The 20,694-nt window shown below is 44.6% G+C and overlaps 1 protein-coding gene and 1 non-coding gene across 2 annotated transcripts in view; one reads left to right on the top strand and one right to left on the bottom strand.

Moving 5' to 3' along the window:
* The window catches only part of Dock8 (dedicator of cytokinesis 8), a 197,930-nt gene that overhangs the window by 24,964 nt on the left and 152,272 nt on the right, over positions 1 to 20,694 (bottom strand). Inside the window, exons 29-39 of the mRNA XM_051146278.1 lie at positions 20,156 to 20,325; positions 17,507 to 17,652; positions 15,285 to 15,467; positions 14,831 to 14,960; positions 13,859 to 13,946; positions 9,510 to 9,606; positions 6,908 to 7,042; positions 5,932 to 6,084; positions 4,774 to 4,932; positions 2,697 to 2,797; positions 983 to 1,175 (exon numbers count right to left, since the gene is read on the bottom strand). Of these exons, the coding sequence (XP_051002235.1) occupies positions 983 to 1,175; positions 2,697 to 2,797; positions 4,774 to 4,932; positions 5,932 to 6,084; positions 6,908 to 7,042; positions 9,510 to 9,606; positions 13,859 to 13,946; positions 14,831 to 14,960; positions 15,285 to 15,467; positions 17,507 to 17,652; positions 20,156 to 20,325 (1,555 nt within the window). The remainder of the gene's footprint in view (positions 1 to 982; positions 1,176 to 2,696; positions 2,798 to 4,773; positions 4,933 to 5,931; positions 6,085 to 6,907; positions 7,043 to 9,509; positions 9,607 to 13,858; positions 13,947 to 14,830; positions 14,961 to 15,284; positions 15,468 to 17,506; positions 17,653 to 20,155; positions 20,326 to 20,694) is intronic.
* Positions 12,063 to 12,194, top strand: LOC127190196 (small nucleolar RNA SNORA24). Its single transcript, XR_007830706.1, has one exon. It is a non-coding gene; the product is annotated as a small nucleolar RNA SNORA24 (small nucleolar RNA).

The raw sequence follows: 20,694 nt of genomic DNA, 5'->3' as shown, positions 1-20,694 counted from the left end.
TCTGACTCCCTAAGTCTGGCTGGAGATGGTCCATGACTGTAGCCTGGCGTCTGTAAGCTGCAGGGATGGTCGTCTCTTTAAGAGAAACTACTCATAACACTCTTTTTGTCTGGGGCTTTTCTGCCCTTTAACCAGCACATTAATCCACAGAGTAACAACAACCCAAGCGGCCAGGAGGTGGTCCCATCTGAACTGTGGCACAATTTGCCCTTGTTGGCTGTGTGTGACTTTCGGGTTAGCCTCAGATACCATCCACTCAGCCATTTCTTTCCCATCTCAGGTCAATTTGGTCCTTCCTTCCTTCCTTCCTTCCTTATTTTGGGTTTTTCAAGACAGGGTTTCTCTGTGTAGCCTTGGTTGTCCTGGACTCGCTTTGTAGACCAGGCTGCCCTTGAACTCACAGCGATCCACCTGCCTCCGCCTCCTGAGTGCTGGGATTAAAGGTGTGCGCCACCACCACCCAGCTTGATTCTTTCTTAATTTTGGACAAGAGTGTGAACAGAATTGAGGGGCTAGACCTCGAGAAAGTCATTCCAGCAGCATTCCCTTCTTGCCAGTATATAAGCCAAATACAAATGTTTTGGGAGGACTTTAAATGATCTTTAAAAATTGCTGTCTTGTTTCTTACATCTGTGAAATGGAAGTAACACTACCTTCCTTATCTCCTGCTTCACAGGTTTATGGGGATGTTCAAATGTCAAAAATGTCTGAGCATATCTCCCAGAGCTCCTGTTTCCTCTAAGTATCATTACTGTAATAAATATGTCTGAAAAGGTGGAGAAGCCATTACACAGGCAATGATAACACTTTAGCACAGGGGTTTTCAACTGTGGTAACACAGACAACTGGGACCAGATACAGTAATGGTGGGAACACCTTTGGTTTCTCCTTTTGCAACACCCAGAAACACCTGTGGTGCCTGTGGACACGCTCCCTCAGGTGGAAGGCCCCAGCCCCTGGCTGGATGCTGCACCTGGCCCACCTGAAAGCTGACGCTGCCCACGGGCAGGTAGCTGTGGTCCTCCAGCATGCTCAGGTACTCCGCCACCAAGGCAGCCGCATGGACCAGGCACATGGCGGCCTCTGTGAAGCACTTCTTCTTGGTGTGTTTTTCTGCCATGTTCTGGAGCCAGGTCAGCCGCAGGTCAGGAGATGCCTGGTAGCTCTTGGCAATTCTGAAGACAGATTGAGAAAGTTTCGTGGGCAACCTTGCAATGGTACCACTCTTACATTGTGTGTGGGAGGGCACTTTGATTTTTTTCTTCTTCTTTTTCTTTTTAGTTTTTCGAGACAGGGTTTCTCTGTGTAGCCTTGGCTGTCCTGGACTTGCTTTGTAGACCAGGCTGGCCTTGAACTCACAACAATCTGCCTGCCTCTGTCTCCCAAGTGCTGGGATTAAAAGCATGTGCCACCACACACAGCCTTCTTCATTTAAAAAAAAAAAAAGCTTTATTTTCCCATATAATATAGTTTTATTCACAATTTCAGAAAATAAGAGAAAAGGTAAACATTTTATCTAAGACTAGGTGACTAGGGTGTGCTGGATGCCAAGAAAGAACACTTAGGCCAGACATGGTAGTGCATGCCTTTAATCCTAGCACTTGGGAGGCAGAGGCAGGTGGATTGCTTTGAGTTTGACGCTAGCCTGGTCTACAAAGTGAGTCTAGGACAGCCAAGGCTACACAGAGAAACGCTGTCTTGGGGGAAAAAAACCCTATAAATAAATAAATAAAAATTAAAAAAAACAAAAACAAAAAACAAAAACACTTAGTAGAAGTCTTATGGGGAAAAAAGTCTGATAAAATGATGTCCATTTTTATGGATCTCAAGAAATATCCTTCCTTTTATTTCAAAGTTATAATGGAGGAAAAAGTACTATCCCTCTTATGATGGATCAGAGCATTTTTACTTCTGTAAATAATTTCCCCCAAAACTACTGGACAAAGGGCTGAAAGTACACAGTAACTTCTAAGGTAAAACTGTCTCTGGTTCTGAGTATAACTGCAACACAAGCATATAGGAAACAATTCACACAGCAGTCAATGATTCTTTTCTCTCATCATAGACAGAAGATAATACTTAAAATAAACATTGCCTTTTAAGTTAAGGTGATCTTTCTGGAAATTTGTGAATGAACCAACTCTAGTTTCTCATTAGTGTTCATATATTTTTGGATGTTACCCCAAACTGTCCTACCCATGATGCCTATGATAACAACATTAGGAGGTGCTCCACTGGGGCTTGAGAGATGGCTCAGTGGTCAAGAGCACTGACTATTCCTCTGGAGGATCTGGGTTTGATTTTTAGCACCTACATGGTGGCTCATAACCATCTATAACTGCAGCCCCAGGGGATCTGATGCCCTCTTCTTGCCTCCATGGGCACCAGATATGTACACGGTGTCTAGACATACATGTCAACAAAACATATGAATAAGATAAAAAATTAATAAAAAAGAAAAAGATGAAATCCCATTGAGACAAATATCTAGATTCATAATGCCTTTCCTTTTTTATCTTTGTTCTTTGTTTTTCAAGACAGGGTTTCTCTGTATAGCCTTGGCCACTGTCCTGGAACTTGCCTAGACCAGGCTGTCCTTGAACTCACGTCAACCCACCTGCCTCTCCCTCCTGGGTGCTGGGATTAAAGGCGTGCACCAAGAACAATGCCCTTTCTCTCTACTCAGGAGAGTTTACCTGTACATGAGGTCCATGAGCATCTCAGGGTCTTCCTGGAATTCCCTCATTTTCACTGTATCATATAAAATGCTGTTTAGATTGCAGAGAAGTTCCTCCACCTACAAAAAAAGAAAAGTGCAAATAGTAAAGTGCAGGGAAAGGCATGGCTCAAAGAGAGGCAGTGATCGAGGTGGAGAGAACTCAAGTCTTCTGGGCAGTTTTCATCTGTGCACTCCGAGGCCTGCAGGTGCTATGGCCTGGGATCCTGGGAAGCAGCCCTGCATCCTTGCACCAGCTCCCTTTCTAACACCTTGGGATTAAAGTTTGAATGAGTTTTGGTTATCTGTAAACTGCAAAGGTTTAAAACTACTCTGGACTGTCAGGCTGTGCGAACCTACCGAGCATAGGCCAGGGGCTGTACTTAAAAGGCAGACACAGGCTGCATCTTTCACTTATGGGCATCTTTTACTTGGCATCACTTTCTTTAGGACTCATCATTTTTACAAGCTCTTCTTAACTGGGATCTTCCGGCCGGTGTGTGGTCCATACAAACCATTATCCCTTGTGCTCCTTACTTCCTCTCCCTCTCTCCTAAATCCTACTCTAGAAATTTAATTCCTCTCTGCTACTATATTCCCAGACCACTATTTCCTCATTAATCACCCCTAAGTCTGTCTGTCTGTCTATATCTTTCTATCTATCTATCTATCTATCTATCTATCTATCTATCTATCTATCTACTTTTTGGAGTGACAGGGATCAATCCCAGGGTTTTGTGTGTATTCTCGGCTCTACCACTAGATTACATTAACCCCTGCACTCCCTTTCCTAAATCTTTGGGGTTTTTTTTTTTCCTTTCTTTTTTTCCCCTTTATTTAAGTAGTTTATTCAGATTATATCTCACTTGCATCTTCCCGTTCTCCCCTCCCTCCCTCATTCATCCTATTCCCCTCCCCTAGGTCTGTGACAGAAGGGGACCTTGTCCCCCACTATAATATCACAGCCTATCAGGTCTCTTCCTGGAAGCCTGCTTACTCTTCCTCTGAGTGTCACCAGGTCTCCCCACGCAGGGGAAGTGGTCTAATAGGGGGCACCAGAGTTCATGTCTGAATCAGTCCCTGCTCTCTACACAATTGTGGAGCATGTGCTGTCCATTGGTTAGATCTGGATAGGGGTTCTAGGTTTACTGCATGCATTGTCCTTGGTTGGTACAGTAGTTTGAGCAGACCCACCTGGGTCCAGATCTGCCAACCTTAATGGTCTTCTTGTAGGTTTCTAGGATCTTCTGGATCCTTCTATTTCCCCATTGTTCCTTACCTCTCTCACCTAGAGTCCCATTAGGAAGTGCCAGTATCTATCCCAATCTCTGGCTAAGTGAAGACTTTCAAGGGACATCTCTGTTGGTCTAGTGTCCAATCATAAGTGAATATATGCCATGTGTATATTTCTGGTTTTTTTTTTTTTTTTTTTTTGAGACAGGGTTTCTCTGTGTAGCCTTGGCTGTCCTGGACTTGCTTTGTAGACCAGGCTGGCCTCAAACTCACAGGGATCCACCTGCCTCTGCCTCTTGAGCGCTGGGATTAAAGAGGTGCACCACCACTACCCGGCCCCTTTCCTAAATCTTATACAGTATTTGTAACTGTATATCTATCACTTTTCTTGTGTTGCCTCTTATTATTTGGGGACCATGCTTTCCAGGAGACTTGTGGCATCTTTTTTGTTTGTTTTGTTTTTGTTTTTTTCCGAGACAAGGTTTCTCTGTGTAACAGCTCTAGCTGTCCTGGAACTCACTCTATAGACCAGGCTGGCCTTGAACTTACAGGGATCTGACTGCCTCTGCCTCCCAAGTGCTGGGATTAAAGGCGTGTGCCACCACCACCCGGCTGACTCTTGGCATCTTGGAAGTTTAGGACAGTGGTGTGTGTATTGCATTTCTTAAGCATGGAGACAGGCAAACATAGGACAGGTTATAAACATCTGCAAATCACATATATAACACACATAAATAGTTTTATATACAAAAACGTAAATATGTATGCTTATAACTGGTTGGTCTCAAATTCATGCATAAGATGAGGTATGTCCATGTGTCTACCTGCGTGGGAAAAGGAGTTGTCTGCATGGCCACGTCCTCTTCTGAATAGGCCAGAATTGTCCTCAAGGACCTTCTCAGGTGCTCTTCGTTGAAGTCTGGTGCTTTGCCTACCAAGGATGCCAATGCCATGGTTACCTGCATCTTTACTCTTGCAAAGTTCTGCATTAGAAAAGATGAAGCAAACAAGCGACAGTCAGCAAGTAACTAATGGGAGGCTCCCAGTGCTTATTTAAGCATTTCCTTTTCTCTCAATAAATTGTGAGCTACACTCTGCACAAGATTCATATTACTGTTGAAATGGGTTGGATGGATCGTATGCTCCCATAAATCTGTCAGCCTCCCTTTAAATTTTCATTGTGTTTGGGCTGCCGCCACAATGCAAGACTGAAATATTGTTAAAAGTTGGTAACAAGCTCTGGTGTCAGGAGTCTCTTAGAAAGTTCTAAGGCAGCCAGCCCTTTGTTTGTTTGTTTGAGCAGGGTTTCATTGTATAACTCTGGCTGCCCTGGAGCTTGCTCTGTAGAGCAGGCTGGGCTCAAATTCACAGAGATCTGCTAAGGTAGTACTTTTGAGATTTTGGATTTGAAGTGAGCAGTAGCTTTTTTTGCATCTTCTTTTCTCCCAGGACTGTGGGAAAGCACAGCCACCCAAAGGAGCATATCCTACAGGTTTTTTTTTTAAAAGATGTATTTATTATTTATTTAATGTGCTGCCCACATGTGTGCCTGCACACCAGAGAGGCCTGGTCTACACATTAAGTTTCAGGTCAGCCTGGCTAATATAGTGAGTTCCAGGACAGCCAGAGCTACATAGTGAGACCCTTCCTTTCTCACCCCCACCCAGGTCCAGATGACAATAATTTGCCATTCTCATCCACAAACCGTCCTGGTACCATCCAGAACTGGTGCTGATTCAGACTTTAGAACAGGATGCACTTTTCTGAATCCTTAACCTGGCCCTGTTGTTTGTCCTGTCACACTCGGGAACTCTGGCTGTTGGGAAGCACCACAGCCTGCAGCCCTGCCTCACTCTCAGATGCTGGTGCCCATCTGCAGACTCCCTGGTGTCTTCCTCACAGGGCAGAAGTAAGAGCTACACCACAAAGCCCCCGCTCTGCCTAGGCTTTGCCTTCATGCTCTCTCCGGATTCTGTGCTTACGCTGGTGGCTCCGAAACTGAACCGCATGAGGAGGTAGAGGGTGGCACAGGCTTGGCTCCGAGTGACGTCCATGCTGCTGCTGCAGTGATGTAGCACTCGCTGACACAGGTCCGCACACTGCTCCATCTCCTCCTCGAACAGCAGGTCTCCAAACTAGAAGAGGCACAGGGGGCCATTAGGCATCACTGGGCACTTTCACAAGCTCTTTGGCTGGCTGGTGCAGCATGCAAATGTCTGTTTGGACAAGCAAAGAGCCTGAAGGGTTAATGTAGTTCTCCATAAACAAAATGGGCTGCAAGTGTCAGACGATGGAGGTAAGTGATGACGTTCACTTAATTGTGAGTCACACAGCTGAGGTAAGGGCTAGGCCATTAACTTCATTGTTAGCCGAGGTTGCATTCACTGGTGGGTGAGTCACAGCTTTGAAGGACTTACTTGTGTCTCATGGGTTCCTTGGAAATTATTGGTGACTAAGAAAGAGAAAATTATTATAACAGTGGATGGCAGAATTCCACTTTGTAAATTTACAAGATCCTATGTAGAAGGCACCCAACTAAGATTTCCCACAGAGGAGGAAAATAATCTCAACAGACTACTAACCAATGGTAGTTCTCAGGCATCTCCTAGAACCTTATGATGGTCATTTTTGTCACATTTACTAGTGGGAATCAGGCACAGGGCTGAACCTCACTGTATAAGGTATTAACAAAAAGGAGGGAAAATGTAGTCTCTCAATCGATTTTTGGTCTCATGAGTGGTCATTTGACATTTCTGCAGTTTGGTCCGTATTTCAGGTATGAGAGGCACTGTCTGGCTTCCTCACAGTGAGCTCTTGAGACTCAGGGTGTCTCCTTCCTTTGGGAGAAGCCTCTTGCTCTATGCCTCCTCGTAGTCTGAGCTACTGGCAGAGGGATTCAAAGCTAGACAAGACTTGCACTTCTAATTAGGAGCAAGAAAACAAGTGCGCCATGCTTACCTTGGCAATGAGGGCTCGGAGAGTTGCAAAACAGTGAGTCAGGTAGGTGGTGCTCTGATCACAGCTCAGGGAATTCACCAGCACTCGCAGGACACCACCCAGCAGGCTGTCTTTACAGTCCAGGGCGGAGCTTGCCTAGGGCCAGAAGAAGAGCATTTCTGATTAAGGTAGGAGAGGCTGCTGCTGAAAGCTGCAGGGCTTTGGTGGGCTACCATGTCTACCATTCATTAACACTAACGAGAGCTTAAGCCCTCTTTCCCAATGAACTTTTTTTTTTCCTTCAACACTAATTGACTTGAGATTTGTGCTCAGTTTGGGATAGTACACTAGTTCTAAGGTTTCTCTCCCTCCAGCCTGGACCATGGCTCTCGCAAAGTTCTTTCTTTGTAGGCATGGTTTTCTGTCAGTGTTTCAAAAACGACTTCCTGCTTCAAGAACAAGAGGGCTTCTTGGTGGCAGCCATGCCTTCTAAATTGGCAGCCTATTCATTGGCAACAGAAAGACTAACAAGAAGACGAAGAAGAAGAAGAAGAAGAAGAAGAAGAAGAAGAAGAAGAAGAAGAAGAAGAAGAAGAAGAAGAAGAAGAAGAAGTGTTTTCTATATTTGATCTTTCTTAGGAAACTGCAAATCATTTTGAGGCTTGTTATCAGGTACAGTGCTCTCAGAAATATCTTGTACACTGGCGGATCTGGACCCAGGGGGGCCTGCACAAACTGATGCACCAACCAAGGGCATTGCAAGCAGAGAACCTAGACCCCCCTGTTCAGATGTAGACAATGGACAGCTCATTCTCCATGTGGGGAAGTTGAGGGGGGAGTAGGGGACTGCTTCTGACATGAACTCTGGTGCCTGTGATTTGATCACTGCCCCTTGGCAGAGAAGCCCTGTGGGAACACAGAGGAAGGGGATGCAGGCTATCCAGATGAGACCTGATAGGCTGCGGTCAGAGGATGGGGGAGGAGGACTCCACTAGTCAGGTCTAGGGGAGGGGGACAGGGTGGAAGAGGAAGGGAAGGTGGGAACAGGAAGATAAGATTGAGGGGATTACAATGTAATGTAAATAAATTATAATAGAAATATGTATACATAAAAATATCTTGTACAAAGATACCACCAATGTGAGGCTAAACATTTAGAGTACCAAATCTAAGACACTTTTAAAAGATACTTGAGTCATCCTTGGATGCTCAAGTCCTTTATATAAAAGGGGAATTATTTGCATGTATAACGTACAATCCTCTCATGGACTCCTAGCTTACTTTTGGTACCTAATACAACATAGAAACACCATGCCAACAGTTATTCTGTATTGTTTAGGGAACAATGATGGGAAACTAAAATGCATGCACATGTTCAGTGCAGATGTGTTTTTATTCCTAAATATTTTCCATCGGTGGTTGTTAGTTAAGTCTGAGGATGCAGAATCATTGCAATAAAGGGCTGTCTTGTACTTTCCTACAGTAGAGATGGCAAATTCATGGGGCAAATAATTGTCCTTCAGCAACTGAGTCCAAAACAGACACCATCTTTCATACTTAGCACTTTTTTTTTTTTTTAAACCTGGTGCAACTATAAATTTAGAGTAGAAATAAAGACCCATTAAGAGAAAACTTCTGGTTAAGAGATTATTATCTCTGGCTGTGTGGAGGCCTGGCATTTGGAGATGGTAAATCACTTGGCCAAGGGATCACCCCTAGGGTGGCAGGCTCACCTAAGCCATGCTAAGGAGATGGGCGGAATAATTAGTCCTTTAATGAGATAGTGTGCTTTTTCTCCCTAGAATCCCCACCCCTGGCACAATGGCTTACTGGGTCAAAGCCACAAAGCTGTGTACACCTGTCTGCTTTTCTTTATTCAGGAAAGTGTAACTTCTCATTTTTATCTTTCTCTCTTTTCCCCTGACACTCTGGGGGTTGCCAGCATTCTGGGCTCCCTCTCTGCCATGTGCCTGCTTATCTGTCCTGTGTCTGCCCTCTCTGCTAGCTTAAATGGAATAGCTTTCGTCCTTTTCTCCTTCATGCCCCTTCTCCAAGCAGCTGCTGTGCTTTACAATTTGTCAGCTTTGGAGACTTTTCTTTAAAACTGCTAGTAAAATTGTCCTTCAGTTTCTACTTGAATCCATCCTTAAGTTCTTTTATTAAGGAGACTAAAAACCCCAAGAGGGGATCCCAGTTTCCTTTATGTCATTAGCAACTCCTATCCTAGGCAGTGCATTATCTGTTTGGAATCGACCTACCAGGAGGAACCTCGTGACCATGTTTGTTGCAGGTGCTGGTTGCGGGTGCTCAGCTAAACGCCCTCTGCCTCCCTTACAAATCTAGCATGCGCTTGGGCCAGGTTAACTTTGAGGGTCAGTTCCTCAAACATCTCAGTCTTTCCAAGGGAGTAGCAAGTCAGAGAAGCCAGAGGATGCCTGGCATCTCTGGAATCTGCAAGGTAGGCACTGCTGCAAATTCCAAAAGTGCCCCCACCCCCCGGCTTAGTCTTAAAAAGGCATTCTGGACTCATGTTCACATCCTTTCTCTTTAAATAAAGAATTCCCTTTCTGATTCCAAGAAACGCGCCCCTGAGCCGGCCAGATGGCGTCCGTTTCATCCTCACCTGGATGATATTTTCCTGCATATCCAGTATGATCAAATTAGCTTCTGTAGCCAGGTTGCCGCTGATCAAGGCTTCTTGATCTAACTCTGCCTTTGTTCTAAGAAACATCAACAAAAAAAGAGGTCACAAATTAAAGCACAATCTGGCTTGGCCGGGTTCCAGTGATGACAACCAGTGCACCCTGTCACAAAGGATGCTTTACAACAGTCAACCATGAATTAAAAAGCGGCTGGCCTCAATGTAACCAAGGACTGCAGGTGTTCCCTGAGATTTACATCTGGCAGGGAAGACAGGGAAGACGGTCTAGTGAAATCTCCAGGTCATCTGTATCCCCGAGGTTATTAATAATGATGGCAATTATAAAAATAACAAAATGGGTAGAGAAGTTAATTATTGGTTCCCACTAACAATCAGGCGAGCCTATCAGAGAGCTGCCGAAAGTATCAGGGCCTGGTCTGCAGTTCGTGCGGGAGCCAGAGCTCTCTGGATCTGAATGGGTGGCTGTGGGAGGTTTGAGGTGGGGGTGAGGTGAGAGGCTGGAGGGATTTAGAACATGCTGGAGACATAGGATGTGGCTTGAACTTGGGAGAACACCAGGAAACAGTGATGCTACTGTGAAAAGGGAGATTCGGTCCTTTACGATTCAAAGTCTACACAAGGAGAGAAGGTTGCTTAGCTAAGACTGAGCCTGACTTCCTCCAGTGGGAAGTGAGGCTCACATTCCCAGGGACAGGGTATCAAATTCTGCTCGCGGTTACTGGACCGGATACTACCTGGTAGGAAATAGGAAATCACTGAAAAGACAGTATTTCTCTTTATGTTTAATTTTAAAGAGCTGGTGCATCCCGTGTGCTAGCTCATTCATAAAACAAGTGAAGCTGGGGAGGGAGAGAGTGGCCTGTGGTGAGTTAAAAGAGTCTGAAATCATGTGGTGGGACATTGGAAGGGCAGGTTCCAGAAACGAGCAGTTCACTGGCTCTACACTATGTGCCACGCCGAGGGGCATGCCATCATAGTCCATCCTGCCGGGTGACTCATTGCTTTGCCCAGTGTGTCCATGCTGCATATGCTACCTACACATTGTTTACTTAGCTGTTGTCTTAGTTACCAGACCGAGTGACAGTGTCATAGACATGTAGGTAAGGATTCGGAACCATTCAGAGCTTTGGGGATACACTGGAGTGTATGGCCTGTAGATAAAAGGGGAGTACTATAATTTGTTTTACCGTCCATATTTAGTTTCAAGGAGAGGTATAGAAAACTGACTTTCCCAATATGTCCCAGTGGCTAAGATGTTACCACAGATGCTGGGGCGTTATGCTGTCAGCTCAAATGCCTTAGACCAGGATTACTCACAAACCTGTTCTCCTTTACCCTTATCCAATAACAGTTGCTATATAACACCGAGTGCTCAGAAAGGTATTTTAAATTGATGTCCCACTTAGGATAGGTTCTTCAGATCTAATTGTTTGACAACCCTTCCCCTCATTTTCCAAATGACAATATATGTATAAGAAAAGTAAAATATACAAGTTTCCCCCCTGATTAATTTACTGGTATGTTTAAATTTATGGCAACAGGGCCAGGCATGGTGGGTTAAGCCTCAATACTACTACTCAGGAGGCAGAGGCAGGCAGATGTTGTGAGTTCAAATATAGCCTTGTCTACATAGAGAGTTCAAGACAACATAAGGCCATGTTGGGTTGGAGCTCTTTGTAAGTTCCCATGGGTGATTTGAACATACAGGCCAGGTTAAAAACTACTGCTCTAAAAGAAACAGAGTCAACCTAGTTAAAATGAAAATAATTCTAAAATAAAATGACAGAAGCTGTCATCTAAAAAACTGTAACATTTCCAAAGAGCTCTAACTTGAGTTTTTTTGTTTGTTTATTTGGATTTTTGTTTGTTTGTTTGTATTTTAGGTTTTTCGAGACACGGTTTCTTGAGACAGGGTTTCTTTGTGTAACAGTTCTGGCTGTCCTGGATTTGCTTTGGTAGACCAGGCTGGTCTCAACTGAGCAGTTTTAATTGCAACCTGCTGTAGGAAGACTGAGGGGTCTTCAGTCACTCTGATAATGAGCAGCCCACCAGGAGCTGGGCAGGAGCTGGGACCAGACTTGCAGAGAACTGGCAGGACCAGCATGGTCACAGTGAGGACTGCTGATGCCCGCAAGTGGGAAGGCTTCCTAAAGCAATTCCCACAGCCCCGCCAGACACGCCTCGCTGCATCAGGTGACCTAAGCAACCCTGTAGCTTCTGCACACACCTGTTGTTGCACACTCTCTGACCTAGTCACCTCACATACTGAATGAGCACATCAGGTAAGGAAAGAGGGAAAGCAAAAGCAGGGCCAAGTGCCCAGCCATGTAACTTCAAATCCATATTTCTTCCCTGAAGATGGGTGCAAAAATGTGCCGCCGCTTAGAACCAAAGACCTTAAACACCAGCTGGGGATTCAGAGCGAGCCAAAGTACTCTAAGCAAAGGAGCATTATTAACAAGACCAACAGCTGGGGTTCCTATAGGATAGCTGAAGAAATAAATAGTGTGCTATTTCTGGGTATCTTTGGACCTACCAGCTTTGGTGGCCTCCCTTCCAAGCCACAGAAGACCATACTCTTGTTTATTGGAAAGGGTGTCACTATTTAATTGGCATCAGATACACTGACTAGCACAAGTAGCATCCTTCATTGTTAGAAGCTATCGGCTACCTGGTTACTTGGGATGCTTTTTGAAACAATTAACTATTAAAATGTTTCTAGGGGAAAAGGTGATATTTTAGAATAAGTTTGACTCCCCAGAGTCCTGTAAATTGACCAGGTTTTTTCATTCTATGGTAACAGTGAAGATAATAACATCAACACATTGTTATTCAAGTCTTCTCATGCTCCCCTGGACCAACAGTTCACACATCACGAAGCTGTACTATCTATGCTTTGTCATATATGTGGGTCTTCAACCATTCAATGCTGTGCTCAGTGAATCTGGGATTCACATGGCTCCCTCTAGCTAAGGGTGGAGAAGACATACATTACCCACCCACACATACTTAGCTTCAGCGCTCATGTCTAAGTTGTTAGATGTAACTCTCTCCCCTCCTTTGATGTATAATACATATACACATGTGTGCTGGCTGCTTTCTGTCAACTTGACAGAAACCTAGACAGACATACCTGAGAAGAGGGGATCTCAAAATTGAGGAACTGCCTCTATCAACTTTGGCCTCCAGGCAAGTGTGCGGAGGTGGTTTCTTGATTAGTGATTAACATGAGAGGACACAGCTCACTTTGGGGCTTGCCACCTCTGGGCAGGTGGTCCTGAGTTGTATAAGAAAGCAGGCTAGCTGGTCATGGAGAACAAACCAAAAAAAAAAAAAAAAAAGCAGTGTTTCTTTCATGGCCTCTGCTTCAGTTTCTGCCTCTGGGTTCTTGTCCTGCTTTCCTTCTGTGATGAACCGTAAGTCATAAGATAAAATAAACCCTTTCCTTCTCAAGTTGCTTTTGGTCATAGTGTTTTTATCAGTGCAATCAAAAGCATACTAAGATAATATTACACACACACACACACACACACACACACACACACACACACACAGAGGCATGGGCATGCATACTTGGTATATGTTGCAATCCAAGCAGGGTTATTTTTCACTTTCTTTGTAATCTTTTTCTGAGTATAATAGATAAGGAGATGCAAATCCAATGTAGAAAACATAGTGAAATGTGAAAAAGAAAATATCAATCACTTACAGTTATAAAACCCAAAGATCGCTATTAATATTTTGGTAAATTTCTTTGTGGCCTTTTACAAAGGCAGATCCTGTATGTAATTAGAGATCAGAGAGTTTGCTCTAAAGCCACGAGTCTGTCCTGTTCATTTAATGATTCCACAACACTTTAACAACCTAGTACTTTGTTATGTATTTCCACACTCTTAGGCATCACATCAGTTCTGATTTTTTTGAACAATAAAATGTAAGGCTACTATAAATACCTCTGAGCATCCATCTTTGCACCCATTTTCATTATGGAAATACAGACATGGAACTGCCTGGCTGGACACCAGGACCTGCTTGCTCTATTTCTCTGCTCCTCTCTAGTTGCTTTCATTAACTACCTGGGGTTGTGGAAACTGGGTTTCTTTAAACAATATATAAAATTTTAAGAGCTGAAGCCACAGCTTCTTATACTTCTGGACATCCTGGGTCACTGGAGCTGTATTTACACAGACAGTATGTTTCCCGTTCTCGCTGCCCTTGGAAGGATGCAGTTGTCCCAGTAACACAAGTAGCCTGGGGAAAATAGTTTAAGACTTTAAATGAGAGTAGCACGGAGCAGCCGAGTGACTCACTTATCCAGCTTCTCGTTAGCTTGCCGCCACTGTGTCTGCTCTTTCCTCCATCTCAGATTTTCACTTAGGCCTGGAAATCGGTCATTCCCTAGGATTAAGAAACACAGCACAGGAACTTGATTAGCACGAAACCCTCTAGATAACAAAGGTCCAGTGCCCAGCTTAACCAGAAGCCTCAGCACATTCTCCTGCTAATCAGAGTCTGCACTGTTCACAGACAGAGCTGCTGCCATGCCAGTGTCTGTGGTGACCCGCTCTGGATGGACTGGAGGCAGCTCTGGAAGATGCCTGAGCAGGGGCTCCCATAAGGCTCCCCCTGACCTGCTGGAAAGAAGGGCAGGGTGTCGAGTGAAGGCGCTAAGTGCCCTCTAAGGTCCATGCCCTCGTGCCAGCCACTCTTTTACTGGGAGCACATGACATTTGATGGTCTTCATGTGACGAGTTCAGGGGTTTGGGCTTCATCCTCAGTGTAAGGATGGACGCCTCGGTTTGATCTTCTCTGCAGTCATTTTAGAGTCCTCAAGTTCACCTCTTTGATTGTTTTCTGAGGTTGGCACACTGGGACTAGGTAAGTCTGTCTGTACCTAGGATAATGGTATGCTGGCACTGTTTGGGGGAGATGGTTCTATTATGGTAGCATCTTGAATGACTCAGGGAGATGACCTTGGGCCCCAGAGCCCTCCAGTTTTTTGATCATGTCCCCTCCAGGGGCTTTGAAAGAAGGGAGACAATGCTTCCCTCATCCACACATCACTTTCTTGGGTGTGGCCTTTGCTTGCTGTTAAATCTTAATTAAAACACGCATCTGAGGATATTTCCAGGGTGATTCTTGACCTCAGAGGTGGAGAACAACCATTCTATAAGGCCAGCTCAGGGTCCCAGAACCTCCTGTCTCAGGGACGGATGTCCAAGGACATTCCTTCCCACAAAGGGTGAGAAGAGGTCCAACATGTGTGAGGACTACCCACCCACCTGGAGTGCGACGGCGCATCATCTCCCCTCGGGCTCCTTCCCCACGGAGCAGGGCCTCTTCCAGCTTAGCTTTGACATCCCTTGACTTCTGTAGGACCTGGTTACTGACTTTGTCAGAACTCTGCTTTCCCTGGAAGGACAGAGATAGATACACATTCAGTTTAGTGGGATCCTGTTGATGGAGAGAATTTGTCAAAGGAGAACACTTCAGGGTCATGGTGTGGAGTCTTGACATGTACTACATAGACATTGTGCTAGAGCCTTAGTAGCAGGAATGGGCCCACTGCAATAGGCAGACATTATTTCCTCGTGGAATGGTCACGCCTGCAAATGGAAACAGGCTACGGGTTGGAACATAGAACTATGAAGAACTATGAAGAATGATGCTGCCACTGCCAAAGGGAAGAGCAACAAGACAGGATTGAAACAACCAAGACACCCACCCTGTACTTACCCTGTACTCAAAACAGGAGACGCAGATGAACAGCAGGTCTAGAATCCTGTTGAGTTGCATGGAAGGCAGGTCAGCGATCCACTTCCTGATGAGGCTCTGATCAGCATTTTTCACGATCCACAGGAAGCAAATCAGGAGGTGACGGGTGGCGTCTGCACTCAGCATGTTGTACTGCTTGTAGGGCTAGAAGGAGGCAAATGGTGGGTGAAGGTGGGGGAAGACCTCGGCCAACAGAAAAAAAGTACAAGCCTAAGGACCCCTCAGAACACTGCACCTATTTCTTTGCTGGCTGGGCATCTGCTTTCAGCAGCCTGTCTTCCCGAGGCAAGGGAGTGTTTGCTTGAGGCAGGCATGCTCAGCAGAGGTGCCTTTGGGTTAAGCTATGACCCACTCATCTGGGCACTGTCTGGTGGCCTGCCCTGGACCCTGGTGGTACTAATCAATACCAGCGATGCAAAGAAGCTTTCTAGCTGCTATGATCTCCAAGGACTTCTCCTTCAAGATGGCGGATTGGAAGAGGACTAGCCTGACCAGGCACCACAATTAACCCAACAGTTCACACTTCAGCTTTATATCAAGGTTACGAACTGCTCAGCACATGGGTCAAACTTCTGTTCATGCACCCATCCTCAATAGGACCTACACTAAGATTTTCATGAGCATGGGTGTGTCCTCAGGCCACACGCCTGTTCACTATAGAGTCCTGTGAGGCACACCCTGCTACATCTCATCACACCAGGACAGACATCAAAGTGCAGCTGCACCCTTGCTCCATGGGATATAGCTAATGTCTAATGGAATGTGGCAGTGATGTCACAATGAGGAATTTGTGGGTTATCTGAAGGAAATGATAGTCTTGGATAGAAATGACTGACGATGGACTTATTTTCCCTCAAGTTATTCTGTGTATGACTCTAAGAAGGGAGAGGCTTTAGCTAGAACCTCATGGTGAGCATGTTCTAGTAGGTGAACTTCTGTTCCTAGACGTGCTTTGTAGACCAGGCTGGCCTCGAACTCACAGCGATCCACCTGCTTCTGCCTCCCAAGTGCTGGGATGAAAGGCGTGGACCACCACCACCGAGCCCAGAATTTCTGGCTGCTACACTCCTTACAAGCAACTAATATAAAAGGCAACACTGCTCAGAGCATGTAATTTTGATAATGTGGATTATTCAAAGGTGAAGTATTTATTAAGTAAGATTAGTGATCCCAAGTCTCAGGTGCCCAATTTCTCTGCTTCTCCACCCTCCTGGGCAATGGTCAAAGGGGCTAAGGCTGCTAAGTGCTACAAGAAAGGAAAAAAAAAAGTCACTTAGTAAAGAATAGTTGCGTCAAGACCCTGTCTTCACAGCAGGAAACCAAGCAAGTTTGCAGCAGATTCAGATCTTATGTTGAAAGGCAGGATGAAATTGATTGCTTAGCATTTGCAAACCTTGGGTTTCCTTAGGCTCATCCCCAGGCTCACGAAATAAAACATATCAAGTCAATTAAGAACAAAGCAAGACAATAACGATGTTGAGGTTGAGCTAGAAGACGAAGCGCTGTTTTGACAAGGGATAGAGCGAACCAACAAAGAAGCGAATCCCGTCTGAGTGCAGCAGAGGGTACCTTCCATAAAGAGCCCCTTTGTCAGAGGACAAGCCAAGCAAATCTCCTTAGGCTCTCTGGGGACCTAGGAAAGCTGAAGTCTTTTGTGCCAGAAGCTTCTGGCCCCTTCAGTCATTTATTGGAGGCAAACAGTAAAACTAGTGAATGGGGTAAGCCCAGCCTACACGAAGTGTAAGGATGGATGCCTCGGTTTGATCTTCTCTGCAATGACCTCAGAGTCCCCAGGTTCACCTCTTTGGTAGCTTTCTGAGGTCGGCACATCGGGACTGGCTAAATCTGCCATGTGCAGCTCTTGCTGTTGCCATTGCTTTCTGATCAGGACACCTCTCAGCTGTCAGCCTCACTGATTCCCATAGCAGAGTGGGGAGGCAGAAAGCAGTCGGCTGTAAGCTCAGTTCTATCAGAAATCAGGAGGAGACACCAACAAGAAGTACACTCAGCTGAGCGTGGTAGCACACGCCTTTAATCCCAGCACTCGGGAGGCAGAGGCAGGCAGATCTGGTCAACAAAGCAAGTCTAGGAGAGCCAAAGCTACACAGAGAAACCTTGTCTCGAAAAACTAAAAAACAAAACAAAACAAAAACCCAAAACTCATGGAACGTGCACCAACATACCAAGGAAGACAGTACTGCTCCACTTGTCTTCAAATTAAAGTGATTCCCGGCGATGGCCAGGGCCACATTCTGGTTGATTCCACTGGCCACATCTTGTTCTTCATATGAGCCACTGGCACGGCTCCTCCCACTGCGAGCATCTGCAGCTGCAAATAAACATCACGATAGGTGATGTCAAGCAAAGACCACATTTCCGTCTGCAACCCAACATGTGACAAAAGTGTCTTAGTCATTAAAGTCAGCAGGCAATTCAAAACCTGGTGTTCACCATTATTTATTTAGAGAAAAAGCAGACAGGCTTAAAACAAGCAAAAATGTTGAGTATAAGCTTAGGCTACAAATTAATTTTCAGATGGTAAAAATAAAAGCTTTCAAAGTTTTGTAATTCTTTGCTGTGATATAATACTCTATTTAAATAATGATCCAATAAAGTGGAACCTATAACTACAGAATAAATACCCTTTAGAATAATATGCTATTACAATAAATCTTGTACTGTTATCAATTCTCAAAATCTAAGCAAATGCTAACTTATTATACCCCTATAATAGATATAGCTATGTTTACTAAAAAGCTAAATCTGGCAAAAGTCACCTATGGTAATAGATGAGGCTGATACCTAAATTTAAGATATACCTTTAACATTTAAAAAATAATAATTTTGGAGCTGGGTGTGGTGGTGCATACCTTTAATCCCAGTTCTCGGGGAGGCAGAGGCAGGTGGATCACTGTGAGTTCGAGGCCAGCCTGGTCTACAAAGTGAGCCTACACAGAGAAATCCTGTCTCAGGAAAAAAAAAAAAAAAAACACCTAAAAAATAAAAATGATTTTGGTGTTTTGTTACACATATGTCTGTGTAGCACTTCCATGTGCGATGTTCTCAGAGGCTAGAACAATGCATTGGATACCCTAGAATTAGACTTCTAGGCAGCTGTGAGCTGCAGTGTGAGTTCTGGGAATTGACCTGGGGTCAACTGGAAGAGCTGCCAGTTCTTTTAAACATAGAACTACCTTCCCCCCTCATGATATGCATCTTTAAAAAAGACAATTAAGATTTGTTTTACACTCTATGTGTAGGTTTTGGTGCCTGCGTGTATGTATGTGTACCTACCTCATGCAAGGGCATGGGACTGTCTGGAAGTGGAGCTATAGGCAGTTGTGAGATGATGGGAACCAAACGGATAATCTGTAAGAACAGATGCAAGTGCTCTTAACTTCTGAGCCACCTCTCCAGTCCTGTGAAACGCCTTTTAAAATATTATTTTTATTCTGCATGGATGATTGTTTTCCCTGCATGTGTATATGTGCACTGCAGAGGACAGAAGAGAGTGTCAGATTTTGTAGAACTGGAGTTACAGACAGTTGTAGGCTACCTTGTGGTTGCTGGGAACAGAACCTGGGTCTTCTGCAAGAGGAGTGAGTGCTCTTAAGCACTGAGCTTTCCCCCTGGTAATTTACAGGAGGAATTTTGTTTGCTTGTTTTTGATAAAGAAGAGAAATCACTACTTCCTTAGGAATGTTTGCTTTTCACTTTATAATTTCCATGTGTTAAAGGTTCTGGGTGACTGTCTCCTTTGTCCTTTTGTGTGTCTATGAGTGTGAATGTAAAAATATATGTTTCTGCATGTTGCACATATGAAAGTACATTTGGTGGCCAAGAGATGACTTTGGGTTTTATTTCTCTGCCCATCTTTGTTTTTCCTGGTTGGATGACTGGAGAGCTTCAGGGATCTCCCTGTCTCACATTCCCAGGGCTGGGATTACAAGCATATATCACCACGTCAGAGATTTTTATGTGAGTCCTGGGATTCAAACACAGATCCCAGTGTTTGGATGGCAAGCTCATTAATGACTGATCTGTTTTTTTAACCCCAGACTCATTATTGTATAAATTAAATGATTGTTATTCTAATGAGTTTACAAATGATTTAGTCACGCATGCCACAGCACTTGGAGGAAGTGGGAAACTCAGATGGTTCTCTAAGACTCAGTGGTGACTGCCTTGTAAGGATGGCCGCGCATTCTCAGGTGGGCAGTCTCCAGACTCTAGATCACTCATCAGCAAAACCCCAGGATGGTGACCACCACAGTCTCACAGAGCAAGGGTGACCTGGACATGACTGCAGATCCAGGAAGTGAGAAAAAAATTTTAATTTGTGCTTTTTCCTTGTAGTTGAACAAGAGACTCTGACCTCAGAATTGGCCTCTTGTTGCCAAAAGCAAACTTTATTTGTATTGTGCCAAGAGTTTGTAACCCTAAAAGACACCATGGATTGTGTGGCAGTGGGTTGCAAAGAGCAACAAGTTGTTTGGTTTCCTTTGCTCCTCTGTAACCATCATGAAAGAAAACGAACATGTTTATTTGAAAGCAACAGAGCAGTGATCCCAAAGAGAGCAGTCGGTTCTGTTCTATTTCACCCTTTAGGTGCACAGTTAATGACAACCACAGAGTAGCAGATTAATAATCAGATAGTTTCTGACCAAAAAAAAAAAAAAATCATGTCTTAAAAAAAACCTGACTGGGTCAACAAAGCTTTAGTGACCACCTGCTGTGAAGCATCACCCAGCTGATGAGAGACCTCATTTTCTGCATGAGTGGCATCCAGCAGGGGCCTCACTGATCTAAAGGAGGAAACAGAAGACCCTTACCTGTAAAGTCATAGAGCTGTGGCAAAGCATCCAGAATGATGCCAACCAAGGGCAGGTAAAGGGCAGCGATTTTGACTTTCACTTCTGGTTTGAGACATCGTGGATCCAGGTCGTGAGAACTCAGAAGGCCGTGGATGGCACTTACAGCTTTTCTCTGTACCCTGCTCATGCTGTTGGCAGCACAGAGAGAAAGCAGGCTACGGTAAGTGAGACCCTGTGCTCTTAAACCAGAGAGTCCAAAACAATCTAGAACAATGAGCGACAGTGTGAAAACCAAGCAAAACAGGGTAGAAGACAGACTGCATGTATGCCTGCAAGCCAGAAGAGGGTTCCAGATCTTATTATAGATGGTTGTGAGGCACCATGTGGTTGCTGGGAATTGAACTCAGGACCTGTGGAAGAACAGCCAGTGCTCTTAAGCTCTGAGCCATCTCTCTAGCCCCTATTTGTGTTTTGGAATAATAAAGCCAAGTACTTTCGCTTTGTGGTAAATTTTGAAGTCAGGAATAAATGTAAGTTTTCTAAATTGTTTTGGCTAC

This window comes from Acomys russatus, chromosome 5 (genome assembly GCF_903995435.1).
Source record: "Acomys russatus chromosome 5, mAcoRus1.1, whole genome shotgun sequence".
Classification (NCBI taxonomy): Eukaryota; Metazoa; Chordata; class Mammalia; order Rodentia; family Muridae; genus Acomys; species Acomys russatus.
The sequence above is the reverse complement of the archived record's forward strand: the minus strand, read 5'-3'. Positions and strand labels throughout refer to the sequence as shown.